Genomic DNA, 25,365 nt, shown 5'->3' on the forward strand with positions numbered 1-25,365 from the left:
TCTGACTTAGGTTCTCCCCTCAACTCTACTCTGAGGGTTGCTGTAAAACATACTCCTCGAAGCAAGTAATCCCATCAGGGTTGATCTGTTATGTGTTCTCTGGCCAACTGGCTATATTGCTGGATTTTATGGTTCTAGCCAAACTGGGCTCCTGTTCCATAAACACAGTGAAAAGAATTTTTGGGAAGGGCTTGTCTAGATAATCTCTGTATCACCACAGAATAGTGCAAACATGCCCGTACTATCTTCTGTGAAATGCTGGCAGGCACACAATCCCCTCATCCTCCTATGCCAAACCCAAAGCAAAAATAATGAATAGGAGGGGAAAACCATACTTGACAGTCAGCAACCTTACATCAAGTCTGGGTGACTGCATTGGGTGGTATTTTATCTGACTTTGGTTTTTTTAAAAGCTTTATTAAAAAAGCTTTCATTGACTCCACTTCTTGATCTTCCAATGTTCCAAACTGCACCAAGCCCCACCAAAAACCTGGCAAGGATCACTGCTTTAGCTGCCAAAATCTCACCAGGAGCTACCTCCTGTCCCCGGAATTTCCCACTTGCCCAGTATTAACACTAAAAGCTGGCGATTGCAGTTTTAAGAGAAAATGGTTGATTTTATAGATAACGATTTTGGCTCAGCTGGTTTCAGTGTTTTGGGTATTTTTCGCTTCTTCTAGATGGGTAGCCATGTTAGTCTGTTGCAGCAGAACACGGTGGAATCTAGCAGCACTTCAGAGACTAACAATTTATTCCAGGGTCAGCTTTCATGGAAGACCCAACATGAGATGGGTTGACTCTATGGCTGTTTATGCATGGGAATTTGACCTGGGGTTTGATGCTTGCTCGACCCACACTTTTCTGTTGCGAATCCAAAAATTGCTACGCACCAGCAATGTCACCAAGCTCAAATCAAGAAGCATTTGAGTCCCCGCCCCTTGAAACGCTGCTTTGTAATTGGTTGAAGTGCTTACTGTGAGAAAAATGTAAAAAAAGAAAAAAAAAGAAACCTCCAGCTCCCCTGTCTTGTGCTTTGGCTTATGCATGGTGATTTCACCAGGGCTGATCTCAGGGGAGATAGAAGAATTGGGTTATAACAGGAACGGGAAGACCCAGGAATTGTGAGGGCTGGGCGTGAGGTCATCCCTAATGGACAAAAAACTCATGCATAACTCCAAGGAACAACCGAGTCAGTCCAGGGGCGAACGTGAGTGAAAGTACCCATGTATAAAGATCTATAAAGGATTCCATGGCCCTCAGTTTGCAAGACCTGAGCAAGGCTGTTAACGATAGGACATTTTAGAGGACATTGGTTCATAGGGTTGCCATGAGTTGGAAGCGACTGGACAGCACTTGACACACGCAAGCTTTCATGAGTCACAGTAGTGAGAGCTTTCAGGAGAAACCCTTGAAAACCCAGGGTTGCATGAGTCACGACGTCACTTCCTGCAAAAACCCAGTAGCGACATCACAGCCACCTGCAACACTCTAGGAATTTCTTAAAACTCTATGGTAAAGACCAAAAGAGGGAAGGATAAACATAGAAGATAAGACAGATTGTGAACTGGGAAACGGAGGGGAAACAAAGGGGAAATACCATCCTTGGTTGCCTGGCAACCAGGCAAGTGCCCATCACTGCTTCTAGGTTCACAGGAAGCTGTAGGAAATGCTGCATGGTTCCCACCCACCCTATTTTTTTAACTTTCCCATTCATTACTAGCCCAGCAAACTTGAAAATGGCTGGGGGAAAACTCCAGGAGGTCTGGAGTCGGCTCCTTCCACTTGCCAAGCCGTGGCTGATAGGGAATGTGTTGGCATGCCTAAGAGCATTCTAATGTTTGCATACACATGAAGAAGAGTTGGTTTTTATATGCCGACTTTCTCAACCACTTAAGGAAGAATCAAACCGGCTTACAATCACCTTCCCTCTTCCTCTCCACAGCAGACACCCTGTGAGGTAGGTGGGGTTAAGACAGCCTGACTAACCCAAGGTCCCCCAGCTGGCTTCATGTGTAGGAGTGGGGAAACAAATCCAGTTCACCAGATTAGCCTCCGCCGCTCATGTGGAGGAGTGGGGAATCAAACCCAGTTCTTCAGATCAGAGTCCACCATTCCAAACCACCGCTCTTAACCACTACACCATGCTTGGCTCCACATGAGGCTGTGGGGAGGGATCATTCTGAAGATCCACCCCAGGCATGGCAAAAACGGCCTCTGACCCGTGCCCATAGGCCACTACCTTGGCAGTGGAATGCAATGCAAGTCAATGCAGGGGACTGGTCGAGGTCTGGAAGGGGACTGCCACTCCCTGGCGTACGGGCATCGGCAAGAGGACTCAGGGCTACACCGTGCATGGAAGGTGGTGACGTTAATTGGCAGCTGGGTGGCCCATTTGGCAGTGGCATCCAGCCTGTCTTTTCACTGGGGTACCTGACAGCCCCCAAACCCACATTTCTACTGCTATTCTTCCTGTCGTGGACTGCTTTCTGCTTTTATTTTTAAAAGACCTTGATCTACGCACTGCCGTGGCTTTAAGAGGCTCGCCAAGTAACAGGCAGGGAGGGGACGAGCTTGGCAGAAGTGCCTCCAGCATCGCATCACACAAAGGCAAGGCAAGGAAATTCCTTTATGTATGTATTCATTCAACGTTTTCATTTTTGCATCGCACGCTCTTTAGGAGTTGCCGAGATGGCTTGCAATATTAAACCAAACCATAACAGTTAGGGGAAACCAGCAGGAAGACATCAGTTTTTAGAGTTGCTAATAAATACCACAGCTTAAAGCGATTTGGAACATTTACAGGAGGAAAAAAAACACACACACACAAAGCAGGAGGTGCAAAAAGTGCCTAAGCAACACTGGATAGATCAAAATACCAGCAAGTGAGGCAAATCAGAAACAGTCAAGTAAAAACAAACAAACCCAGAACAAAACAAAACAAAAACACAACCACATCAAACGCTTTAAAAAATGCTCAACTGTAAATGACAGGGAAAACAAGAACATAAGAAAAGCCATGCTGGATCAGACCAAGGCCCATCAAGTCCAGCAGTCTGTTCATACAGTGGCCATCCAGGTGCCTCTAGGAAGCCCCCAAACAAGATGACTGCATCAGCATTTATCCTGCCTGTGCTCCAAAGCACCTAATATAATAGGCATGCTCCTCTAATACTAAAGAGAATAGGTATGCATCGTAACTAGTAGCCCTTTTTACTAGTAGCAGGCCTCCAATTCATTTCCTGACCTTACGGCTAACAATTATGCTAAAAACAGAAACCGACAACAGCCTAGAGAAGTCCAGGCTCAGAAAATAAAAGCACAAGGCGTTCACTCTAAAAGCTGCAATTGGATTTTCTTACTATGGCATTCTGGAAAGGCGGCCCCATTTGAATAATTACAAAGACTAAAAGTTGTGCTGAGTTCCACTTGAAAAATCAAAATACCGTTGTGGCTCATTCCATCATTCTGACAGACCCACTCCACTCCCTTTTTACATGGAAACAAAATGAAGTCCTACGAGAAGGTAATTCGACTGGGTACGAAGGAGATAATTGCCTGATTGCTTGTTTGTTTACCACAGTTCATTAGATTTTTTTTAAAAAAACTTCACCAGCAATTAATTTATGTTTGCTAATGAGCAGACTTTGTCACATTCTTTGCCTCCCGCTCAGAAGCCACAACCTTATTCCACCCCTCCCCTTTCTGGTCCCATGCAGCTGGATCAGACACAGTCAAACTGCAACCGCTATCAATTACATGCTTCCTTTCTTCAGCTGCTCCAATCACTTTCCTTGGGTTACTGAGGATGATGTATTGCTCAGCGTCTCGCTCAGGGGTGTCTAACATATGGCCCATGGGCTAGACCTGGCCCCTTGAGAGCTCTTATCTGGCCCGCGAGCCGGACAAAGCAGCCACCCCACTCCCAGTCCCGATCTGGGCTGGCGAGGCATGGGCCGGCCCCAGGGTTTCCAGGGTCCTTCACTCTTATCTTTCCTCTTACATACGACCCTTTGCACAAAGTGGAAATGCCATTTTTAATTTTTATCTCCATTGTATCCAAGGCATGGCCAGATCCACACAATGGCACAAGAATGTACCCCTGCCACAGTAGCAGTGGGAAGTGGGACGGAAAGGCATCAGACCGCTTCTCGTGTTCCTATGCCAATCAGTGCTGCCACCAACCCTTTTCATGTTCCTATGCCAATCAGTGCTGCCACTAACCCTTCTCATGTTCCTATGCCACTGAGTGCTGCCACCAACCCTTCTCATGTTCCTATGCCACTGAGTGCTGCCACCAACCCTTCTCATGTTCCTATGCCAATCAGTGCTGCCACCAACCCTTCTCATGTTCATAGGAATCATGCCAATAAGTGCCAATCATGCCAATCAGTGCTGCCACCAAATCTTCTCATGTTCCTATGCCACTGAGTGCTGCCACCAACCCTTCTCATGTTCCTATGCCAATCAGTGCTGCCACCAACCCTTCTCATGTTCCTATGCCACTGAGTGCTGCCACCAACCCTTCTCATGTTCCTATGCCAATCAGTGCTGCCACCAACCCTTCTCATGTTCCTATGCCAATCAGTGCTGCCACCAATCCCACCCTCTGCTCTTGCTGCTCTGTATTGTGTGTGTGTGTGTGTGTGTGTTAAGTGCTGTCAAGTCGCTTCCGACTCATGGCTACCCTATGAATGAAAGTCCTCCAAAATGTCCTATCTTTAACAGCCTTGCTCAGATCTTGCAAACTAAAGGCTGTGGCTTCCTTCATTGAGTCAATCCATCTCTTGTTGGGTCTTCCTCTTTTCCTGCTGCCCTCAACTTTTCCTAGCATGACTGTCTTTTCCAGTGACTCTTGTTGTCTCATGACGTGACCAAAATACGATAGCCTCAGTTTAGTCATTTTAGCTTCTAGGGTCAGTTCAGGCTTGATTTGATCTATAACCCACTGATTTGTTTTTTTGGCAGTCCACAGAATCCATAACACTCTCCTCCAACACCACATTTCAAAGGAATCTATTTTCTTCCTATCAGCTTTCTTCACTGTCCAGCTTTCACACCCATACATAGTAATAGGGAATATGATGGCATAAATTAATCTAGTCTTGGTGGCAAGTGACACATCCTTACACTTCAAAATCTTTTTTAGCTCCTTCATGGCTGCCCTTCCCAGTCTCAATTTCCTTCTGACTTCTTGGCTGCAGTCTCCCTTTTGGTTGATGGAGGAGCCAAGGAATAAAAAGTCTTGAACAATTTCCATTTCCTCATTGTCAACCTTAAAGTTGTGTAATTCTCCTGTAGTCATTACTTTTGTTTTCTTGATGTTCAGCTGTAGTCCTGCTTTGGCACTTTCTCTTTTAACTTTCAGCAGTAGTCTTTTCAAATCTTCACTGTTTTCTGCCTATAATGTAGTGTCATCAGCATATCTCAAATTATTAATGTTCCTCCCTCCAATTTTCACTTTACCTTCATCTAAATCTAATCCAGCTTTCCTAATTATATGTTCTGCATATAGATTGAAGAGATAGGGAGATAAAATACATCCTTGTCTGACACCTTTGCCAATTGGAAACCATTCCATTTCTCCATATTCTGTTCTAACTGTGGCCTCTTGTCCAGAGTACAGGTTGTGCATCAAAACGATCAGATGTAGTGGAACACCCATTTCCTTTAAAACCAGCCATAGCTTTTTCATATTGTGCCTATGCAAAAACACATATGATGGCAATCTTGCCACACACACCCCGGGGCCCTAGAACCATCACCATCCTTATTTGAGCTGCAATGCTTCTCAGCCCCCCACTGCAAAAGCGAGAGAAGAAATACATTGCTTGTCTCCTTTCTCTATAGTCCAACATGATAACTTGGGGTAGGGAGAAGACGAGAAACCTTAATTGGCTGGCTGATCTACACCCCCACCTGCAAACATCTGGTGCATTTCAGCAAGTCTGGGAAGCAGAAAAATTTCCAGGGTGAAAGATCAGAACCTGTCTTCCAGCTGATCAGCTGGGGGTCAGCTCCTGATTCCCTGCCCTTAAAAAAAAACACACACACACACCTTTGTTGAGTACCAAGCAGAGCTTCCCCAGCAAGAGAAGTCAACTACCAGGCCATCAGCTGGGAACAGATTTTTGATAGCTGCAAGTGGCCTGTTCCTGCAAATCCACACAAACGGGTTACAAACAGCCAAACAGCCTGTCGATGAAGTGGTTGCCCAATCGCAGCTGGCGAACAGGAACTGAGCGGAACTGGCAGGTATTCATAGATTCCTAGTGTAGAGACTGCATACTTTTTGCAATGCTATTTGTAAGCCACTTTCGCTGTGATCCTAAAGATAGTTTCCTGGGAGTATAACATGGGATTTACTCTTGAGTAGGCTTGCTTAGGAGTCTTCCCTTTGTGTTTAATGCCAAGATATATATTTAGAAAGAAGAAGAAGAGTTGGTTTTTATATGCCGACTTTCTCTACTGCTTAAGGAAGAATCAAAATGGCTTACAATCACCTTCCCCTTCACACAACAGACACCCAGTGAGGTAGGTGGGGCTGAGACAGCTGTGACTAGCCCAAGGTCACCCAGCTGGCTTCTTGTGTAGGAGTGGGGAAGCAAATCCAGTTCACCAGATTAGCCTCCACCGCTCATGTGGAGGAGTGGGGAATCAAACCCGGTTCTCCAGATTAGCATCTGCCGCTCATGTGGAAGAGTGGGGAATCACTCAGAGTCCACCGCTCCAAACCACCACTACACCAAGGTGGCTCCAGAAAGAGGGATGGGAGAATATTTCACTGATTCACTATGGTGATTTTTTGCTATCAGTTTGTTTTCCTGGCTGTTTCATTACTAGAAAGCAAAGCCATGCCCTCCGGCCTAAGCGCTCTTCAAAAGTTGCCAGCTAGGATGTCTGGCTGAAAAACAAACAATCCTTGCTACATATGGATGCAGCAAGGGGAAGCTGAACAAATGAAGAAACCAGAACGGGAAAGCAGGAAAGTAGTGTTAAAGTCTATAAGTATTTAGAGAAGCTACATTTTTCCCAGGCTGGGGGAAAAAGGCATACAGCACATCAACATGAAGATATCAAAGGCTTTAGCCAACTTGTGTGCTCACAGGGCATAAACCCCCCCAACAAATCCGCATCTAACTGCTGATTGTGATTACTTTTTACAAGGGTGCTTCCCCTCTGCCAAATTATTGCTCAATAAATCTACCCATGGCTCTATACAATGTTTTCAGAGGTTGGTATCCCAAGGCCTACCTGAACTGAACAAACGAGTAATTAAATTCATAATGAGTAATCTAATTGTGGAAATTACTTATTCTTAAGTGTAAGGCTGTGTCGCTGGCAACCAAGATCAATTTAATTCCCTAGTACTATATACGGGTGTGAAAGTTGGACAATGAAGAAAGCTGATAGGAAGAAAGTAGATCCCTCAGAAATGCGGCATTGGAGGAAAGTTTTACGGAAACCGTGGACCAGCCGATAGAGATCAGTTCACCTGCAGAAAATGGCCACTTTGGCAATTGGCCTCTATGGCATTGAAGTTCCTCTCCTCCCCAAACCCCACCCTCCTCAGGATCCGCCCAAAAAACCTCCCGCTGGTGGCAAAGAGGGACCTGGCAACCCTACCTACTCTATTATCTGTCATACAAACTGTCCCTTACCATGTTTGCTTTCAGGACAGTACGCAGACCAAGCTTCAACAAAGTAATAATTCATTTATCTGGAAGATCTTCCGTAACCAGCCAAATGTTCTCGGCCCCAATTACATTTGCTTTCTGTCCCTTCTCCATTCGGAACAGGTTTCATCCGATATTCCCCTCGATATCGAGCCTGCCTCTTACCCAAAAAATGAACTTATAATTCTCTCCTCGGTGGAATCCCAGAGGACCCGGATAGGCGGCGCGAACATATTCACAGCCCCCGAGAGCGATGTATCACAAGATGAAAGCGCTTCAGCAATCTCGGCGCGACGCTAGCGTTAACTAACCTGGAAGCTGACCAAATGGTTGCTATTAAAAAATCCCCTTATCTAGGAGCTGCACATTTGTGCGCTTCTACTGCTGTCAGCATCTGTGGGCCGGAGGCAAGTAGGTTACCGTACAGAAAAAAAACATTTTGTATTAGAAATCTTAAAAAGTCAAGCGGAGACAGACACAGTAGTAATAACGAACATGACCATCGGAATGCCTTGCCCAGGTGAATAACAATGTGCCATCGAACGGCACAAATAAAGACATCAGCTCTTCCAACAGAAACGAGCGCATAGGGGAAAGGATAAGTAAAAGGGTTTCAAATTAGAAAACTGGCTTATTTCTGAGGTTAAATTACGTGTACACGGATGATGGTGAGGCAATGGTTGGCCACTGTGTGAACAGACTGCTTGACTTGATGGGCCTTGGCCTGATCCAGCAGGGCCTTTCTTATGTTCTTAAAGCAGTGTCACGGCAAGGTCCCCGGGCTACGTTCCACGTACCTGTCCAATCCCCGACGACTTTAAGATGGACGCCAAAAGTCGCTCTGGTCGCTGTCGGGCACTACAAAAACAAAACATTAACAAGACTCGAACAGTGAATAAGAGGAATATATCGCGTAACAAACAAACAGGAGCAGAAATGGGATTCAAATGCTGGAAATGACACACCAGGCAGAATCAGCAGTGGCCTTGGTAATCTGGACACGCGGAAGGGCTTTTGCTTACAGATAATCATGGATTTTTTTTTTGTCTCTGTCTTAGAAGAAGACTAACTGAAACAGAGCTTCCACTTTCCCCAATAGGGTTGTCAAGTCCCTCTTCACCACTGGTGAATGCCATAGAGTCCAATTGCCAAAGCGGCCATTTTCTCCAGGGTAACTGATCTCTATCGGCTGGAGATCAGTTGTAATAGCAGGGGATCCCTAGCTAGTACCTGGGGGTTGGCAACCTTAATCACAACATTCATAAGGAAGTGGATTTGTACATCTCTGGCTCATCCTCTTCCCTTCAGCACTAGGCCTGCCTCAAGGCAGTTGTGTGCGTTCAAGTTTCTTCTCAGGAATCACACGCTGCTTTCCTCTGAAACTGAGGGAAACCCAGGCAAACCCTTTTTTCCATTACATCAGCAGATGTTCCTGTGACATTCCTCTGACACATAACCCATAAGCCATCCCCAAGGCTGTGGTACCTCTTCCCTCAGGCTTGAGGAAGCATGCATCAACACTATCCCCCAGCCCCTAAAGACCCCTTTGAGGGTTCTGGGAAACTTTAACATGCCACTGAATCCAGCTAGGGGAAACAAACCCATCATCCAGGAGAGCGCAAAAAGAAAAGGAAAAACACTTTGTATGCTTTCACTAATGCAATATATATACTATACAGTGCAGTATTTTTCTCACCTCACAGCCTCACTATTTCTGGCTTCTTTCAGCTTTATGGCTTCTCCTACTGAGCAATGCTTACAGAAAGACCTGCACAGCTTGTGAGCCACAAAGATTAACACAGCCAGCTAGCCGCGAATGGTTTCATGGTTTCATTGTCTGGTAGAATTTGCCAGCACAAGAAGGGGGTTGCCCTACGTGGTCTGACAACTGTAGACTCTTCCCAAATAGCCTTGTGAACATAAGAACATAAGAAAGGCCCTGCTGGATCAGACCAAGGCCCATCAAGTCCAGCAGTCTGTTCTCACAGTGGCCAACCAGGCGCCTCTAGGAAGCTCCTAAACAAGATGACTGCAGCAGCATTGTCCTGCCCGTGTCCCACAGCACCTAATATAATAGGCACGCTCCTCTGATCCTGGAGAGAATAGGTATGCATCATGACTAGTATCCATTGTGACTAGTAGCCATGGATAGCCCTCTCCTCCATGAACATGTCCACTCCCCTCTTAAAGCCTTCAAAGTTGGCAGCCATCACCACATCCAGGAAATGCCAAGGAAATGTAGCCATCACTGTGAGGATGGGCAAGTATACCAATCTAGCAGAGATTGCCACAGACAGCCCCTTAAGCGCTGTGTGTGTGTGTGTGTGTGAGAGAGAGAGAGAGAAGAGACACACTGCAGCATCTTTTGGTACACACAGGACTTAATCCAGCAAGGGAAATAACGGTTGCTGACTCTGGGCTGGGAAACCTCTAGAGATTTGGAGGGTGGTCCCTGGGGAAGGCAGGGTTTGGAGAGGGGAGGGCTCTCAGTGGGGTATAATGCCAGAGAGTCCGCCCTCCAAAGCCGTTGTTTTCTCCAGGGGAGCTGCTCTCCTTCATCTGGAGATTCCGGGAGATTTCCAGGCCACACCTGGAGGTTGGCAACCCGACAGGGAAAACACCTGATGAAGCCAAGGTGCTGTGTTTGATGCTGTGGCCAGCTAGCTGACTCTCCGCATTGTTTACTTCCATCGCTACCCTGACAGGCCTTCGTGAGCGCCCCATAAACGGACTTTCGTTCTTTTATTTAATCACAGCCGTATCCCTCGAGAAGCTGAGGAAGCCAGTGCAGAAGGGACAAAGAACCTTCCTCCCTCTGGCCGCGGTTCAAACTGGAGGGCCGTGTTTTTGATTTAAGCAATCAAAACGTGTGAGAGATCTGTTTGCAGATCTTCCAGAATCTGGCCTGGTCTGACTGCCAGTTGAGACACGCAAGCATGTGTTTGCAGATCCCGCAAATTCAGAAAATTCTACCAGCAAAATGACATAGGAGCAAAGGCAGCCCTTTTTTAATGGTTTCTTCAATTCCCAAGCCTCTTGGAGGACTCTCCCCCCACAAAAGAGTTTTAACTTTTTTATCTACTGCGGAAAAAAAGAGAGTCTCATGTCTCAAAAGGGCAGTGAACCGTAGCCTGTCTGGTTTACATAGAAAACTTCTTTTTTAAAATTAAAAAAAAATCAGTTTCCAGCTGGTTTGTCTAGGAAACAAAGACAAGGGGTGATGACAAATTCAGACTCACTAAATTAAAAAATATAAATAAAGAAGCCAATCAAAACAGCAGCTAGTCGTCTGACTCATGGAAACAGAATTGTGTTAAACCTGGTCATTCACCTTTTAACTAATGAATCAGACAATTTAAAAGGAAGATGATGTCTGAAAAGATTCCCTCAGTGTTGCCTTCTCCTCCATTTTATTTATGTAAAAATTGTTGACATCAAGAATGGGCTGCATGATAAAAACCATTCAAGAAAGGAAATTATCATCATCATCATCATCATTATTACTGCTGTGTGTGTGTGCGTGTGCGCGCGCCGTAAAGTGCCGTCAAGTCGCTTCCGACTCATGGCGACCCTATGAATGAAAGTCCTCCAAAATGTCCTATCTTTGACAGCCTTGCTCAGATCTTGCAAATTGAAGGCTGAGGCTTCCTTTATTGAGTCAATCCATCTCTTGTTGGGTCTTCCTCTTTTCCTGCTGCCCTCAACTTTTCCTAGCATGACTGTCTTTTCCAGTGACTCTTGTCGTCTCATGATGTGACCAAAATACGATAGCCTCAGTTTAGTCATTTTAGCTTCTAGGGTCAGGTTATTACTGCTAGTGCTATTGAAAAGTTATTCAAGACCCATGGAACATTTAACGTTCTGTCTTTGTCAGATCTGAATCATTTCTAGGATTGAAACTAGAAGGCCTTCCTCATCCAGCATGGTATAGTGGTTTGGAGCGGTGGACTCTAATCTGGAGAGCCGGGTTTGATTCCCCACTCCTCCCCATGAACGACGGACTCTAATCTGGAGAACCGGGTTGGTTTCCCCACTCCTACACATGAAGCCAGCTGGGTGACCTTGGGCTAGTCGCAGCTCTCTTCCAATCTCTCTCAGCCCCACCTACCTCACAAGGTGCCTGTTGTGGGGAGGGGAAGGGAAGGTGATTCTAAGCCGGTTTGAGTCTTACTTAAGTGGTAGAGAAAGCTGGCATATAAAAACCAACTCTTCTTCTTCCTTCCCCTCCCCACAACAGACACCTTGTGAGGTAGGTGAGGCTGAGAGAGTTCGGACTGTGACTAGCCCAAGATCGCCCAATAGGATTCATGTGGAGGAGTGGGGAATCAAACCCGGTTCTCCAGATTAGAGTCTGCCGCTCTTAACCACTACACAGCGCCGAAAAAGAAACCAGCCATGGCTCAATTCATGACATAAAATGGTTACCCAGTGATGTCACCACTTGACATCTGGGCCGATACTCCTTTGTTCTGGCCTAGCCCAGATCCAGGGCTTATTTTAGACTTGATACGGACTCCAGAGGATTTGCAGACAGACGTGAAACAGGGTTTGAGTTTTTGCCAGATTCCCAGAAAGACTGCAAAAGAACCCAGACTAGACAGAGGTTCAGAGGCAATGCGGAGTATTTGAGTCACCTTCTCCACGCGAGAGAGGTCATCTGGTTAAGGGACTTATGTAATGTGCGGGCTCATGAACATCAGCTGCAGCGGTGGCCAGGAAAGCAGATTTGGAGCTCCGGAGGCTGTGGGAGACCAGCAGCCTCTCGGATCACATGAAAAAGCCGCTCCTGCAAACGGGCGGCTAACACAAGGGAGGGAAACAGGCGAGCGTAATGTGTTAACCAGCCCCGGAGTCTGCAGAGCATCAGCTAAGTGGTTCAACATGATCTCCAGATGTCTCTCATTTTAAAGCGCTGTGCTTCGTTTCAGGACTTTATTTATGAAACATTTAATACCCGTTCGCTGTTAAAAAATGTGAACAACAAACAATGGTCGCATTCTTATCCGTAAAGCCGAATATTTCCCCTTTGTCCCACTGCCGCTATTGATACCATGCAACAAAGTGTATATACAAATCTATGGTGAGACCACACTTGGAATACTGTGTACAGTTCTGGTCACCACACCTAAAAAAGGATATTGCAGAGCTTGAGAAGGTGCAGAAAAGAGCAACCAAAATGATCAGGGGACTAGAGCAACGGCCCTATGGAGAGCAGTTAAAACGATTTGGGCTGTTTAGCTTGGAAAGAAGGTGGTTAAGGGGAGACATGATAGAGGTCTATAAAATGATGCATGGTATGGAGAGAGTGGACAGGGAGACACTTTTCTCTCTCATAATACCAGAACGCAGGGCCATCTGCTGAAGTTGGAGGGTGAGAGATTCAAAACAGATAAAAGGAAGTATTTCTTCACACAACACATAGTTAAATTGTGGAACTCCCTGCCCCAGGATGTGGTGATGGCTGCCAACTTGGAAGGCTTTAAGAGGGGAGTAGACATGTTCATGGAGGAAAGGGGTATTCATGGCTACTAGTTAAAATAATGTTGCCACATGCACTGCCTGACCTCCCGCCCTGGTCATGGCAACCACACCAGAGACTCACTGTACTGTCTAAGCGTTAAAGCCTGCTGCTCTGGGCTAGCGCTCTGCTGCATTACCAGGCTGTACAGGACAAGAGACCGGGTCACCCCTGCAGAACCAGCCAAAGGGAAGCCGTGATCCTGATTGTCTCCTGATTCAAAGGGAAGCCATAACACCAAAGCAAGAGCATCACGTCGCTCTCTCCTGCGGTACCCCCCCCCCCAGTATCCTGTGAGAAAAACATCCGCCGCAATCTGCATTAACAACGCCGCAATCTGCATTAACAACTAGGAAGAACTCCTCTGCCGCATCCCTGGAGTGTAGAGAGTCACACCTTCCTGAGGTATTGTCGAACATGAGAAGATCGAGTCAAGTCATCCCGGAGATATGCAAATCATTGGTGCCAGCTTAGTTTACAAATTGTCACTCTGTCCGATCCCTGCAGCCGAAGCCTTTGATCCCTATTGTTTTAGATAGGAGCCATATGGGGGAATCTCAACCCCCACACCCCAGAGAAGGGTATATTTTGCCCTCCCTGACAAAGCAAAATATTCTTCTTCTTCTGCCCTACCTAACTCTCTTTTCTACCGTGTGTGTTGACTTTTGCGGAGCTCCACACCTCCCTCCCGGTGACTTGGCTGGCTCAAGGCTCCGATACATCTCTCTCCCATCCCCCACTATATTTCATTTTGTACCTATATGCCACGGATTTTGGACATCTCCACTTCTAGATCGGTAACGTATTACCCAATCAACAACATCGTCTCCCTTGAGAAATGTCTCTAATCTTACCTCCTTTTTATTCATAGTTTCTTGTATGTATGTATTTGCAACACTGAATGAATGAATATATATAAACACTTTTAATCTGGAATTCCTTGGTCTGTTATTCTGAGATTCACTGAAAACAGCTCGGTATACATTGGGTGATTCCGCTATATAAATAAATTAGTGCCGCTGCTCATGCTAATTTCCCCAATAAAAGAACAGTTTTGGTAACAATGGATACTAGTCGTGATGTGTACCTATTCTCTCCAGTATCAGAGGAGCATGCCTATTATATTAGGTGCTGTGGAACACAGGATGCTGCTGCAGTTGTCTTGTTTGTGGGCTTCCTAGAGGCACCTGGTTGGCCACTGTGTGAACAGATTGCTGGACTTGATGGGCCTTGGTTTGATCCAGCATGGCTTTTTTAATGTTCTTAAGGTCTACACCAGCTGACGGTAGTGCAGAAGGTCCCAGGTTCAATCCCCGGCATCTCCAGTTAAAGGGACTAGGCAAGTAGGTGATGTGAAAGACCTCTGCCTGAGACCCCTGGAGAGCTGCTGCCAGCCTGAGTAGACAATACTGACTTCGATAAACCAAGGGTCTGATTCAGTAGAAGGCAGCTTCATGTGTTCATGTGACTCAAGAGAAGTGGCATATAAATTAGCTAAATAAATATATAAAGTCGACCTTCCAAAACATCCCCTACATCTATCAATTCATTTGTTTCTATCCTACCCATCCTCTAAGGGTGTGCCTAGGGTTCTGTCCTCCTCTGTTATCCTCACAACAAACCTTTGAGGTAAGTTAGGCCTAGAGAGAATGACTAGCCCAAGCTGACCCAGTGAACTGTGTCATGGCTCAGTGGGGATTTGAACCCACATCTTCCCGGTTCTGACTTCACTACCACTGAGCAGGGGCCAGACAGCTTCCTGCCAATTACACGAATCGTGTTTATTATATGCAGTCTCTACTAAAACTGCATTAATTTCCGCAGCCATTGCCGAAATCCAGGGAAAGCGCATGGGGGGGTGGGCGCTATTACAGATTCCCACTTGCATTAAATTAACTTCTCTGTTATTAGTAAAGCTCTTGTGATGAGGCACCTGCTCATCTCTGAAAGAGCCAAAACAGCTGGGTAATATCCAGGCACAAAAGCAAAACACACAGCCGTGGATCCTAATATGGCTGACAACTCAAATCCACCTACTCCCCTGAATGTAAAGCTACAGTGATTTCCTGGTAAAATAAATATTGAAACTATACTGCAAGTGACAATGTGTTTATTAATTTCAGGGTTTGCACCGCACCTCTCCCGTGGCTCAAATCTCTGGCTCTGCCATGAAAGCTTGCTGGGTGACCTCAGGCCCATCACAATCTCTCGGCCTAACCTACCCTGCAAGGTTGTTGTTGTGAGGATAAATCAAAGGAGGAAAGGATGATGATAAGGTGATTGGGGTCATGTTCAGGGAGAAAAAAAGGATATAAATAAAAATCAGCATAAATGGGGACATATGGGAAGAGAGGGTCTTTTCGATAGATGGGTCGAAGTCTGCGGAAGTCTGTACTAGTAATAAACCACATTTTTTAAATTGAATAGCTGTTTTAAGATAGGCAAGGTATGTACCCTTAAGCTTGCCCCTGACAATAATCTGGCTGTCATGTTCTGAACCAGCTGCAGCTTCCAGCTTCAAGGGCAGCCCAACACAAAGCTCGTTGCAGTAATCTAGCCACAAGGTTACAGAAGCATGGGTCAGCAGGGCCAGACAGGCTGCATGTAAGACAGCAGAGCTTTGCAACCAGATGCAACTGACAGAAAGCACTCTTAGCCACTAAGCCAGCCTGCTTTCCCCAAGCAAGCGTGGTATAGTGGTTAAGAGCAGTGGTTTGGAGCAGTGGACTCTGATCTGGAGAACCGGGTTTGATTCCCCACTCCTCCACCTGAGCGGTGGACGCTAATCTGATGAATTGGATTTGTTTCCCCACTCCTACACACGAAGCCAGCTGGGTGACCTTGGGCTAGTCACACTCTCTCAGCCCCACCTACCTCGCAGGATGTCTGTTGTGGGGAGGGGAAGGGAAGGTGATTGTAAGCTGGTTTGATTCTTCCTTAAGTGGTGGAGAAAGTCAGCATATAAAAATCAACTTCTCCTCCTCCTCTTCCTCTTCTTCTTCTACTTGTTCTCCTTCTCTGCAATAAAGTCCTCTTCTATCAGTGCAGTCCTAAGCAGAGTTAGGCCTTTCAAACCCACTGGTTCCGGTGGACTGTGAAGGGTCAAACTGCTCAGGATGCACCATATAAGGACACAGGACCTAATTCAGTTTGTGCCCATCACGAACAAAACTCCAGTTTGTTTATGACATTTGAACGGAGCCCTAGATTCCTTAAAGACACAAACAGCTGAGCTTACACCTACGAACAAAATAAATGCCCTTAACCACCGGGCAGCCCCAGCCCTGATGGGTACATAATTTATTTGCCTGCTAAATCAGCCCACATGCTGAAGACAAATTTTGGAACGCATCGCCTGATGACCTCAGTGGAAAGATGATACATCTGGCATTGCATTAGTATGCATATATGACCCAGCAAAGCTCATGTATCATAATTCTGAAACTAATGCATGGTGATCAGTTGTCTTGCATTCCTCCAATCCTCAGAGATGAATTATTCCAGCCAGCCTCAGTTATCAATAAAACAAAGAACCTAAACCTGGAAAATCCAATGCTCTGCACAGCGAATACCTAGAAAGCCTACACAAAGTAGAGGCACCGTTTGGGGGACGCAAAATCACACACGCCGAGTTCGAATTAAGAGAAGTTCGTGGAGGATTGGCCTGGGATGGTTAAACAGGACCTCCATGTTTAACCTCCAGGTGGTATACTTTTGGATGCTAGCCAACAGGAGGCAACAATGGGGGAATGTGCGGACCCTGGGACACCGCCGTGGACCTTCTGGGGCAACCGGGGGACCACAGGCTGCTGAATTATATGGGCCATTTGTCCTATCTTAAGATGAAGGGGGAATAAAGTATGCTGTGGGGTGAGGGAATCAGCTCCAGAGTGGCGTAGTGGATAAGAGTGGCAGACCCTAATCTGGAGAACCGGGTTGGATTCCCCATTCCTCCACATGAAGCCTGCTGGGTGACCTTGGGCTAGTCACAGTTCTTTCAGAACTCTCTCAGCTCCACCTACCTCACCAAGTGTCTGCTGTGGGGGGAGGAAAGAAAGGTGATTGTAAGCCAGTTTGAGACTCCCTAAAGGTAGAAAAAAGTGGGGTATAAAAACCAACTCTTCTTCTTTTATCTGTGCAACCCTTGTTAGGTAGTACAATGTGCCTCCCAATGCCGTTAAGTTGAAGATACATGTTTACCTCCAGCGTGGTGTCGTGGCTAAGAGTGGCAAACTCAAATCTGGAGAATGATGTTTGATTCCCCACTCCTCCACATGAAGCCTGCTGGGTGACCTTGAGCTAGTACAGTTCTCTTAGAGCTCTCTCAGCCTCACCCATCTCACAAGGTGTCTGTCGTAGGGAGAGGAAAGGAAGGCGATTGTAAGCCGCTTTGAGACTCCTTACAGGTAGAGAAAAGCGGGGTACAAAAATCAACACTTCTCCTCTTCTTCCCCCATTTTTAAAGAAAAGTGCCAATAAAAAAGAATGCAAGACACTTCACAAAATTCTTTAGGATGAGGTCACTATAAGTAGGCTCGACAACAACAGATGGGGTGGAAGTGATAGATAGGGGCCGTGGCTCAGTGGTAGAGCATTTGCTTGGCATGCAGAACCTGGCATGCAGGTTCAATCCCCGGCATCTCCAGTTAAAGGGACTAGGCAAGTAGGTAATGTGAAAGACCTCTGCCTGAGACCCTGGAGAGCCACTGCCAGTCTGTGTAGAAAATACTGACTCTGATGGACCAAGGGTCTAATTCATTATAAGGCAGCTTCATGTGTTCATCTAAGAGGATGCTTATATTCCCTGTAGGCTCTGATCTGGAGAACTGGGTTTGATTCCTACTCCTCCACATGAGCGGCGGAGGCTAATCTGGTGAACTGGATTTGTTTCCCCACTCCTCCACATGAAGCCAGCAGGGTGACCTTGGGCTAGTCACAGCTCTCTTAGAGCTCTCTCAGCCCCACCTACCTCACAGGGTGTCTGTTGTGGGGAGGGGAAGGGAAAGTGATTGTAAGCCGGTTCGATTCTTCCTTAAGTGGTAAAAAACGTTGGTATATAAAAACCAACTCTTCTGCTGCTGCTTCTGTGATACAACCCCAGATCTGACTTTATACGGAAGCAGGGATTGGGCGGGGGGGGGGGGGGAGGGACGGGACAGAGAAAGAGAACTACGCTCTAAGCAAAGTAGCAGTCCCAGGCAGAACTATGACCTAGACAAAATGGAAATTGCTGTCCACTGCTCAGGCTGGAGGGAGGAGATCCTAAATCCATGATCTTTCGGCCACACTTGCCTGTAGCTTCTTTAACAACATTGTCCGAAAGCACTGGGCTTTCCTTTGCAACTAAAATACTTGCCATACAAACAATGCATGCACTGGCACCCTGGCGATACAATCCTGCGGAGATTGAAACAATCCATTGCTAACTACTACATAATGTCACAGACTGTGCCCAGTGGGGATTCCATTAGCTTGCCTGGGAGGGGGGCCTGCTCCTCTAAAGAGCCCCTCCCTCCATACGCGCTTGCAGCATGCCACATCAGCTCACCTAAGGAACAATAAATGCTGTTCTCATGGTGCACAGGTTGATTCCACGCAGGTTTAAGAAGGGAAATAAATCCCATGGGACTTATACCCTCCTTAGAGCATGCAAGTACAGCGATGTTCAAAATCTTACAACAAAGATAGTTACCATACATGGAACAAGAAATGCCAGATGTGGTGTAGTGGTTAAGAGCGGTGGTTTGGAGCGGTGGAGTCTTATCTGGAGAACCGGGTTTGAGTCCCCTCTCTTCCACATGAGTGGCGGAGGCTAATCTGGTGAATTGGATTTGTTTCCCCCACTCCTACACATGAAGCCAGCTGGGTGACCTTGGGCAAGTCACGCTCTCTCAGCCCCACCCACCTCACAGGGTGTCTGTTGTGGGGAGAGGAAGGGAAGGTGATTGTAAGCCGGTTTGGGTCTCCCTTAAGTGGTAGAGAAAGTCAACATATAAAAACCAAACCTCCTTCTTCCAAGAAGCTAAAATGACTAAACTGAGGCTATTGTGCTTTGGCCACATTATGAGAAGACAAGAGTAGCTGGAAAAGACAATCATGCTAGGAAAAGTTGAAGGCAGCAGGAAAACAGGAAGTCCCAACATGAGATGGACTGACTCGGCAAAGAAAGCCACGGTACTCTGTTTGCAAGACCTGAGCAAGGCTGTTAACAATAGGGCATTTTGGAGGACATTAATACACAGGGGTGCCATGAGGCGGAAGCAACTTGATGGCACTTAACACACAAAACATGATACATAAATTCTGGGGAATCTTTCGTATCTACCAACAGTACATGCAGGAACCCATGTTCAGATCACTCTTGCGCAAGCACAATGTTCCTTAAACCCACACACAGGAATAATGCAAACTTTTTCTTACCATGGTGAGGGTAAACGGGTGACTTTCCAAAGACGACACACTGGGACAGTGTAGAATAACATACTGAAATAAACCATCCGGAGAAGAAAAAATAAATAAATAATATAGACCGAAGAGGCACGGCTCCTAAGCTGGTATTACTGGGACTAGTACATGCATATAGTCCAAAAGTTAGCATACGGATGATTCATGATTACAATGGCAAAACTGCTATTAACAAAAAAATGGAAAACTAGCAAACATCTCACAAGCCAGTCTTGGATTCAAAAAGTATACGGTATTACAAAACTATCAAAATTGTCAGAACTTGTTCAACAGAGAGACGGTCACATTTAAAAAAGCATATTTTGCTGACAGCTGGAAATTTTTTTTTTTTTTTTAACATTGGAGGCAGGAATTAACATGACATTAGACTTGCACAACTGTGCCTCACTTTTACATTAAATGGTATAATGGAAATGAGTGAACAGTCAAGACTGATCATCAATTAAGTATTGCTTACAGCAACAAGCTTTAAATTTGGTATTTATAACAAGATGACCGGACCTAGATGGTCCAGGCTAGCACAATCTCATCAGATCTCCGAAGCCAACCAGGGTCGGTCCTGGTTTGTATTTGGATGGGAGACCAACAAGGAAGCCCAGGGCTGTTATGCAGAGGCAGGCAATGGCAAACCACCTCTGAAAGCCTCTCGCCTTGAAAACCCCACCAGGGGTCGCCATAAATCGGCTGCAACTTGGCAGCACTTTCCACCCCAAAAAAATTAATTTTTTTTAAAAAAAATTCTAAAAAAAATTTTGTCCATTGAATTGTAATTTTTCTTTTTGAAATAAAGATTATGAGGAGGAAGAGGAAGAAGAAGAAGAAGAAGAGGAGGAAAAAGAGGAAGAAGAAAAAGAGGAGGAGGAGGAAGAAGAAGAGTGGTGAAGTCTGATCTGGAGAACCAGGTTTGATTCCCCACTCCTTCACATGAGCAATGGAGGCTAATATGGTGAACTGGATTTGTTTCCCCACTCCTACACACGAAGTCAGCTGGGTGACCTTGGGCTAGTCACACTCTCTCAGCCCCACCTACCTCACAGGGTGTCTGTTGTGGGGAGGGGAAGGGAAGGTGATTGTAAGCCGGTTTGATTCTTCCTTAAGTGGTAGAGAAAGTCAGCAGATAAAAAACAACTCTTCTTCTTCCTCACTCGGATCCCATTTTTCTTCCCACAGCGGCTCTTGTCCTCCAGTTCACTGGCACAACAACCCTGTGAGGTGGGTGAGGCTGAGTGTGTGTTCCGGCCCAAGGTCACCCAGTGCCCTTCTAATGCAGAGTGAGGATTTGAACCTGGGTCTCCTGGATCCCAGTCAGACACTCAGATCACCACACCATGCTGGCTGATGTGTCAGACATCGAACATCAGCTCACCTGTCCAGGTCTTGCTTTGAAACCTTCCTTCATCATACGTATCTCCAAAACGTTACAGGGGTGGCTGATCACGGCAGTTATCGTCACGGGTTTATTACTGCTCTGGATATAGCGGTACAGCCTTTCCGCACAATATAAGCACAACGGGCCGGAGATCCAAAGCCAAGTCTGAAGAGCAGTAGGGGAAAAAATAAAATAAAACCAAAAAGCCACAAGGAATTGCCTGTCTCGGCCACATCATCATGTAAAATCCAGCCTGCCCTGCCAATAACAATTCAATTTTGTTGCCCTCTTCAGGACGGCACCATGCTTCAGAGGTGGAAGGAACCTCAAAATGGCAGAATCATAAAGGTACCGCAGCTGTGTTAGGGGCTAGGCCCTACTAAGCATAGAATCATAGCTGGAAGGGACCATCAGGGTCATCTAGTCCAACCCCATGCACAATGCAGGAAATTCACAACTACCTCCCCAGTGATCCCTACTCCATGCCCAGAAGATTGCAGGGGGGAAAAAAAACCCGGTAAAGTAATGTTGCCAACAAGCCTGGAGAAAGAAGTCCTGTCCCTCTAATAATTTGTGGAAATGGGCACTTCGTGGCATGGAGACAAATAATATCACTTGGTAAACAACAGCTGCAGGCATAGGACAGGAAGAACCAGAATTATGAACTCGCCGGTATCAAGGCTGGGACCACAATAGGCAGCAAATCGCAAGAGACTCATGGACTCTCACAGAGACTAGACTGCAAACATTTCAACTGGTTTGTTCCCTGAGCAGCTGTAATGCTTGTGAACATTCCATATTTCCACAGCAGCCACACACTTCACCACCCATAAGAATAAGGCGATATAGCTTTTCATACAAACCTCGGGGAAATGCGCTTGGAATTTTGGTTCCTCTGTGCAAACTTGCATTAAGCTGTTGTGGATGGCAGGGTTCAGTTCCACCGACCCTCCCGGGACAGAAGGCCGGCCACGTTCAGACGCTGAATGTTCAAGACTGCCCACTTCTTTGCTGTCACTTTGAACTGTTACGTTAGGGTTAAAACATCCAGGAGGATGTTCCTTTAGATTAGATTGGTATTTCAGAACCCCTCTGCAGAAAAAAGAAGAAGAAGAAGAAGAAGAGTTGGTTTTTATATGCCGACTTTCTCTACCTCTTAAGGAAGAATCAAACCGGCTTACAATCACCTTCCCTTCCCCTCCCCACAACAGATACCCTCTGTGAGGTAGGTGGGGCTGAGAGAGTGTGACTAGCCCATGGTCAACCAGCTGGCTTTATGTGTAGGTGTGGGGATACAAATCCAGTTCACCAGATTAGCCTCCGCCGCTCATGTGGAGGAGTGGGGAATCAAACCTGGTTTTACAGAACAGAGTCCACCGCTCGAAACCACTACACCACGCTGGCTGTCATGAAAAGACATTGGTATTTTCTAAATTGTATACAGTTTATTAACAACAAACCACTGATCATAATTACATATTTTTAAAGAACCTTAAACCCATATCTATGTCTTCCAGACTCAGATGCACTCTGCTCCAACTGCATTTATGAATTTCTTCCCGAGATAATGTTTATGATCTTCTTTTACTGATTTTTCTGGAATGGTTCTTATGCCTCCTGCAGCCGTATGCACAACAGATGCACAACAGGGAAAAATCTCCTTGAATCCCAACCAGGGCAGGTTTGATAAAAGAGCTCTTTGATCAAAATGCCCAGAGATCCCGAAAATGATCTATTGAACAAATGTACAGGGGTGGGAGCTGGAATCCTGTGAATCCGAATCAGGGCGAGAGTCTCCCAACCACATGCCTCATCTGCGGGAGAAGTAAGCCTTCCCCCGAGACATGATAGAGGTCTGTAAAATTACACATGGTATGGAGAGTGAGGACAGGGAGAAGCTTTTCTCCCTCTCTCAAAATACTAGAACACGGGGTCATCTGCTGAAGCTGGCGGGCAAGAGATTCGAAACTGATAAAAGTATTTCTTCACACAACGCACAGTTAAATTGTGGAACTCCCTGCCCCAGGATGTGGCAATGGCTGCCAACGTGGAAGGCCTGAAGAGGGGAGTGGACATGTTCATGGAGGAGAGGGGTATTCTATTAGTTAAAATGGATACTAGTCATGATGCATAACTATTCTCTCCAGGAACAGAGGAGCCTGCCTATTATATTAGGAGCTGTGGAACACAGGCAGGATGGTGCTGCTGCAGTCGTCTTGTTTGGGGGCTTCCTAGAGGCACCTGGTTGGCCACTGTGTGAACAGACTGCTGGACATGATTGGCCTTGGTCTGATCCAGCAGGGCTTTTCTTATGTTCTTATGTTCTCTTCTGGACTCGATACTCCACCCTCCTACCCAGTAAGACAAGAGCTGGGGAAGCCAACTTTCATCTCCAGACTACAGAGATCAGTTCCCCTGGAGAAAATGGATGGTTTGGAGGGTGGACTCTATGGTATTGTACCCCACGGAGGTTCCTGTCCTTGCCAACCTCTGTCCCCAAATCTCCAGGAGTTTCCCAACCTGGATCTGGCAACCCTACACACACACCCGATCCACTGCCGGTGACCAAGGGGAACCTGGCAACCATAATAAGAGCTCAGAGAAGCAAGGCATCTGTCTATCAGATATTGAGCCAGCCCTTTCTTCATAGAGCTCCACTTGGTACACACGGCTATCCTGTCTTCCCCACAAAAACAACCCTGCAAGGTACTTTGGATTGAGACAGACTGGTTGGCTCAAGAGTTGCCCATTGAGCAGGAATTGGAATTGGGATCTCTCCAGTCAGATGTTCGAGTCACTATACCATAGAAACTCTCAGGGTGCCAACATCCCTAGAAGTATTCTGTGCTTAGTAGTTTGCTTCGTGCTCCACACATATATGTGCAAGGTTTTGAGCGCACAACCCGCAACCAGAAAACTGTTACCAAGAACCATAATGGAGCCTTCCCCCATTCCACATCCTGGTTGATAACCTACCCAAAGCTGTGGCCCTCAAATTAGTTCTACCCACTGGTTATCTAAGTAACTACAAAAGGTAAAGGTAGTCCTCTGGGCAAGTACTGGGTCATTACTGACCCATGAGGGTGACGTCACATCACAACGTTTACTAAGCAGACTATGTTTTTGGGGTGGTTTGCCATTGCCTTCCCCAGTCATCCACACTTTACCCCCAGCAAGCTGGGTGCTCATTTTACCGACCTCGGAAGGATGGAAGGCTGAGTCAACCTTGAGCCGGCTACCTGAAACCAACGTCCATTGGGGTCGAACTCAGGTTATGAGCAGAGCTTGGACTACACTACTGCAGCTTACCACTCTGCACCACAGGGCTCTCGTCTAAGTAACTACAGAGGCCTAAATAATAAATAGTAATAATAGCACAGATACAAACTCCTCTGCTTGAAAAACCGGAAGGGCTGTCGATCCAGCCCTGAGGCTCTCACAACGGTTATTGATCATGATGGGCAGCCGTGTTAGTCTGTCACTAGCAGGAGAAAAGAGCAAGAATCTAGTAGCACCTTGAAGACTAACAAAATTTCTGGCAGGGTATGAGCTTTCGTGAGCCACAGCTCACTTCTTCAGATATCTGAAGAGCAACGGTTATTATGAGGGATACCAAAAAAAAAAAAAACAAGCAAACCCAAAAACAGATAACCCGCAACCAACTGCAAGTCAGGCTTAAATATATCCAAGAACAAAATTCTAAACCTTGCTGTGGTTCTCCCCTCACACAGCCCTCTTTACCACACCCCCATCCTAAAATCCAATATGCCACCCCTGTGCCTCCGGCGGTCTTCCTATTCGGAGGGAAAAAAACCCAGATTGTTTCCCACTCTCCACCTCTAGAACACATTGGCTTCTGAATTAAAATAAGCCCGTTCTTTTTTTCCTGCAACCTGCCGTTCTTGGGACGGCTCCAGCCCATCTGATATTTCCTCGCTGCGTTAGCAGAACTGTCTCGGGGGGGGGGGCAGTAATTGTAATCCTGGACCCCGACGGGTCCGCTGGCGACGCCTCCGGGGCCGCTTCATCGATGTGGAGGGCTGGGGACGCTCTCCATTAGGGTTAGGGTTGTCAGCTCTAGCCCCGTGATAATGTCATGAATAAATTCCATGAGATGCTTAGTCCAGAAAATCAGGTTTATTCTTTTTGTGAAAAGGCAAAAAAAAATAACATCCCGCAGAACTCTGCGGTGAAATGAACGGCATTGTTTCCTTTGCTGTAATTACCACCACTTTTTTATTTTATTTTATTTTTATTTTTTAAAAATCCTCCGAACGTGCTTTCCTGCCCTCAGTTTAGTAATTCGGCCTTCGGTAAGAAGCCGCCTCGGAACGGAGGTG

The 25,365-nt window shown here is 46.3% G+C and overlaps 1 protein-coding gene across 1 annotated transcript in view; it reads right to left on the minus strand.

Annotated features, from left to right (window-relative positions):
- The window catches only part of NOX4 (NADPH oxidase 4), a 137,716-nt gene that overhangs the window by 62,280 nt on the left and 50,071 nt on the right, over positions 1-25,365 (minus strand). Inside the window, exons 9-12 of the mRNA XM_056858931.1 lie at positions 21,889-22,117; positions 21,023-21,190; positions 19,612-19,674; positions 8,471-8,531 (exon numbers count right to left, since the gene is read on the minus strand). Coding sequence (XP_056714909.1) covers positions 8,471-8,531; positions 19,612-19,674; positions 21,023-21,190; positions 21,889-22,117 — 521 coding nt within the window. The remainder of the gene's footprint in view (positions 1-8,470; positions 8,532-19,611; positions 19,675-21,022; positions 21,191-21,888; positions 22,118-25,365) is intronic.

Source organism: Euleptes europaea, chromosome 12 (genome assembly GCF_029931775.1).
Source record: "Euleptes europaea isolate rEulEur1 chromosome 12, rEulEur1.hap1, whole genome shotgun sequence".
Classification (NCBI taxonomy): Eukaryota; Metazoa; Chordata; class Lepidosauria; order Squamata; family Sphaerodactylidae; genus Euleptes; species Euleptes europaea.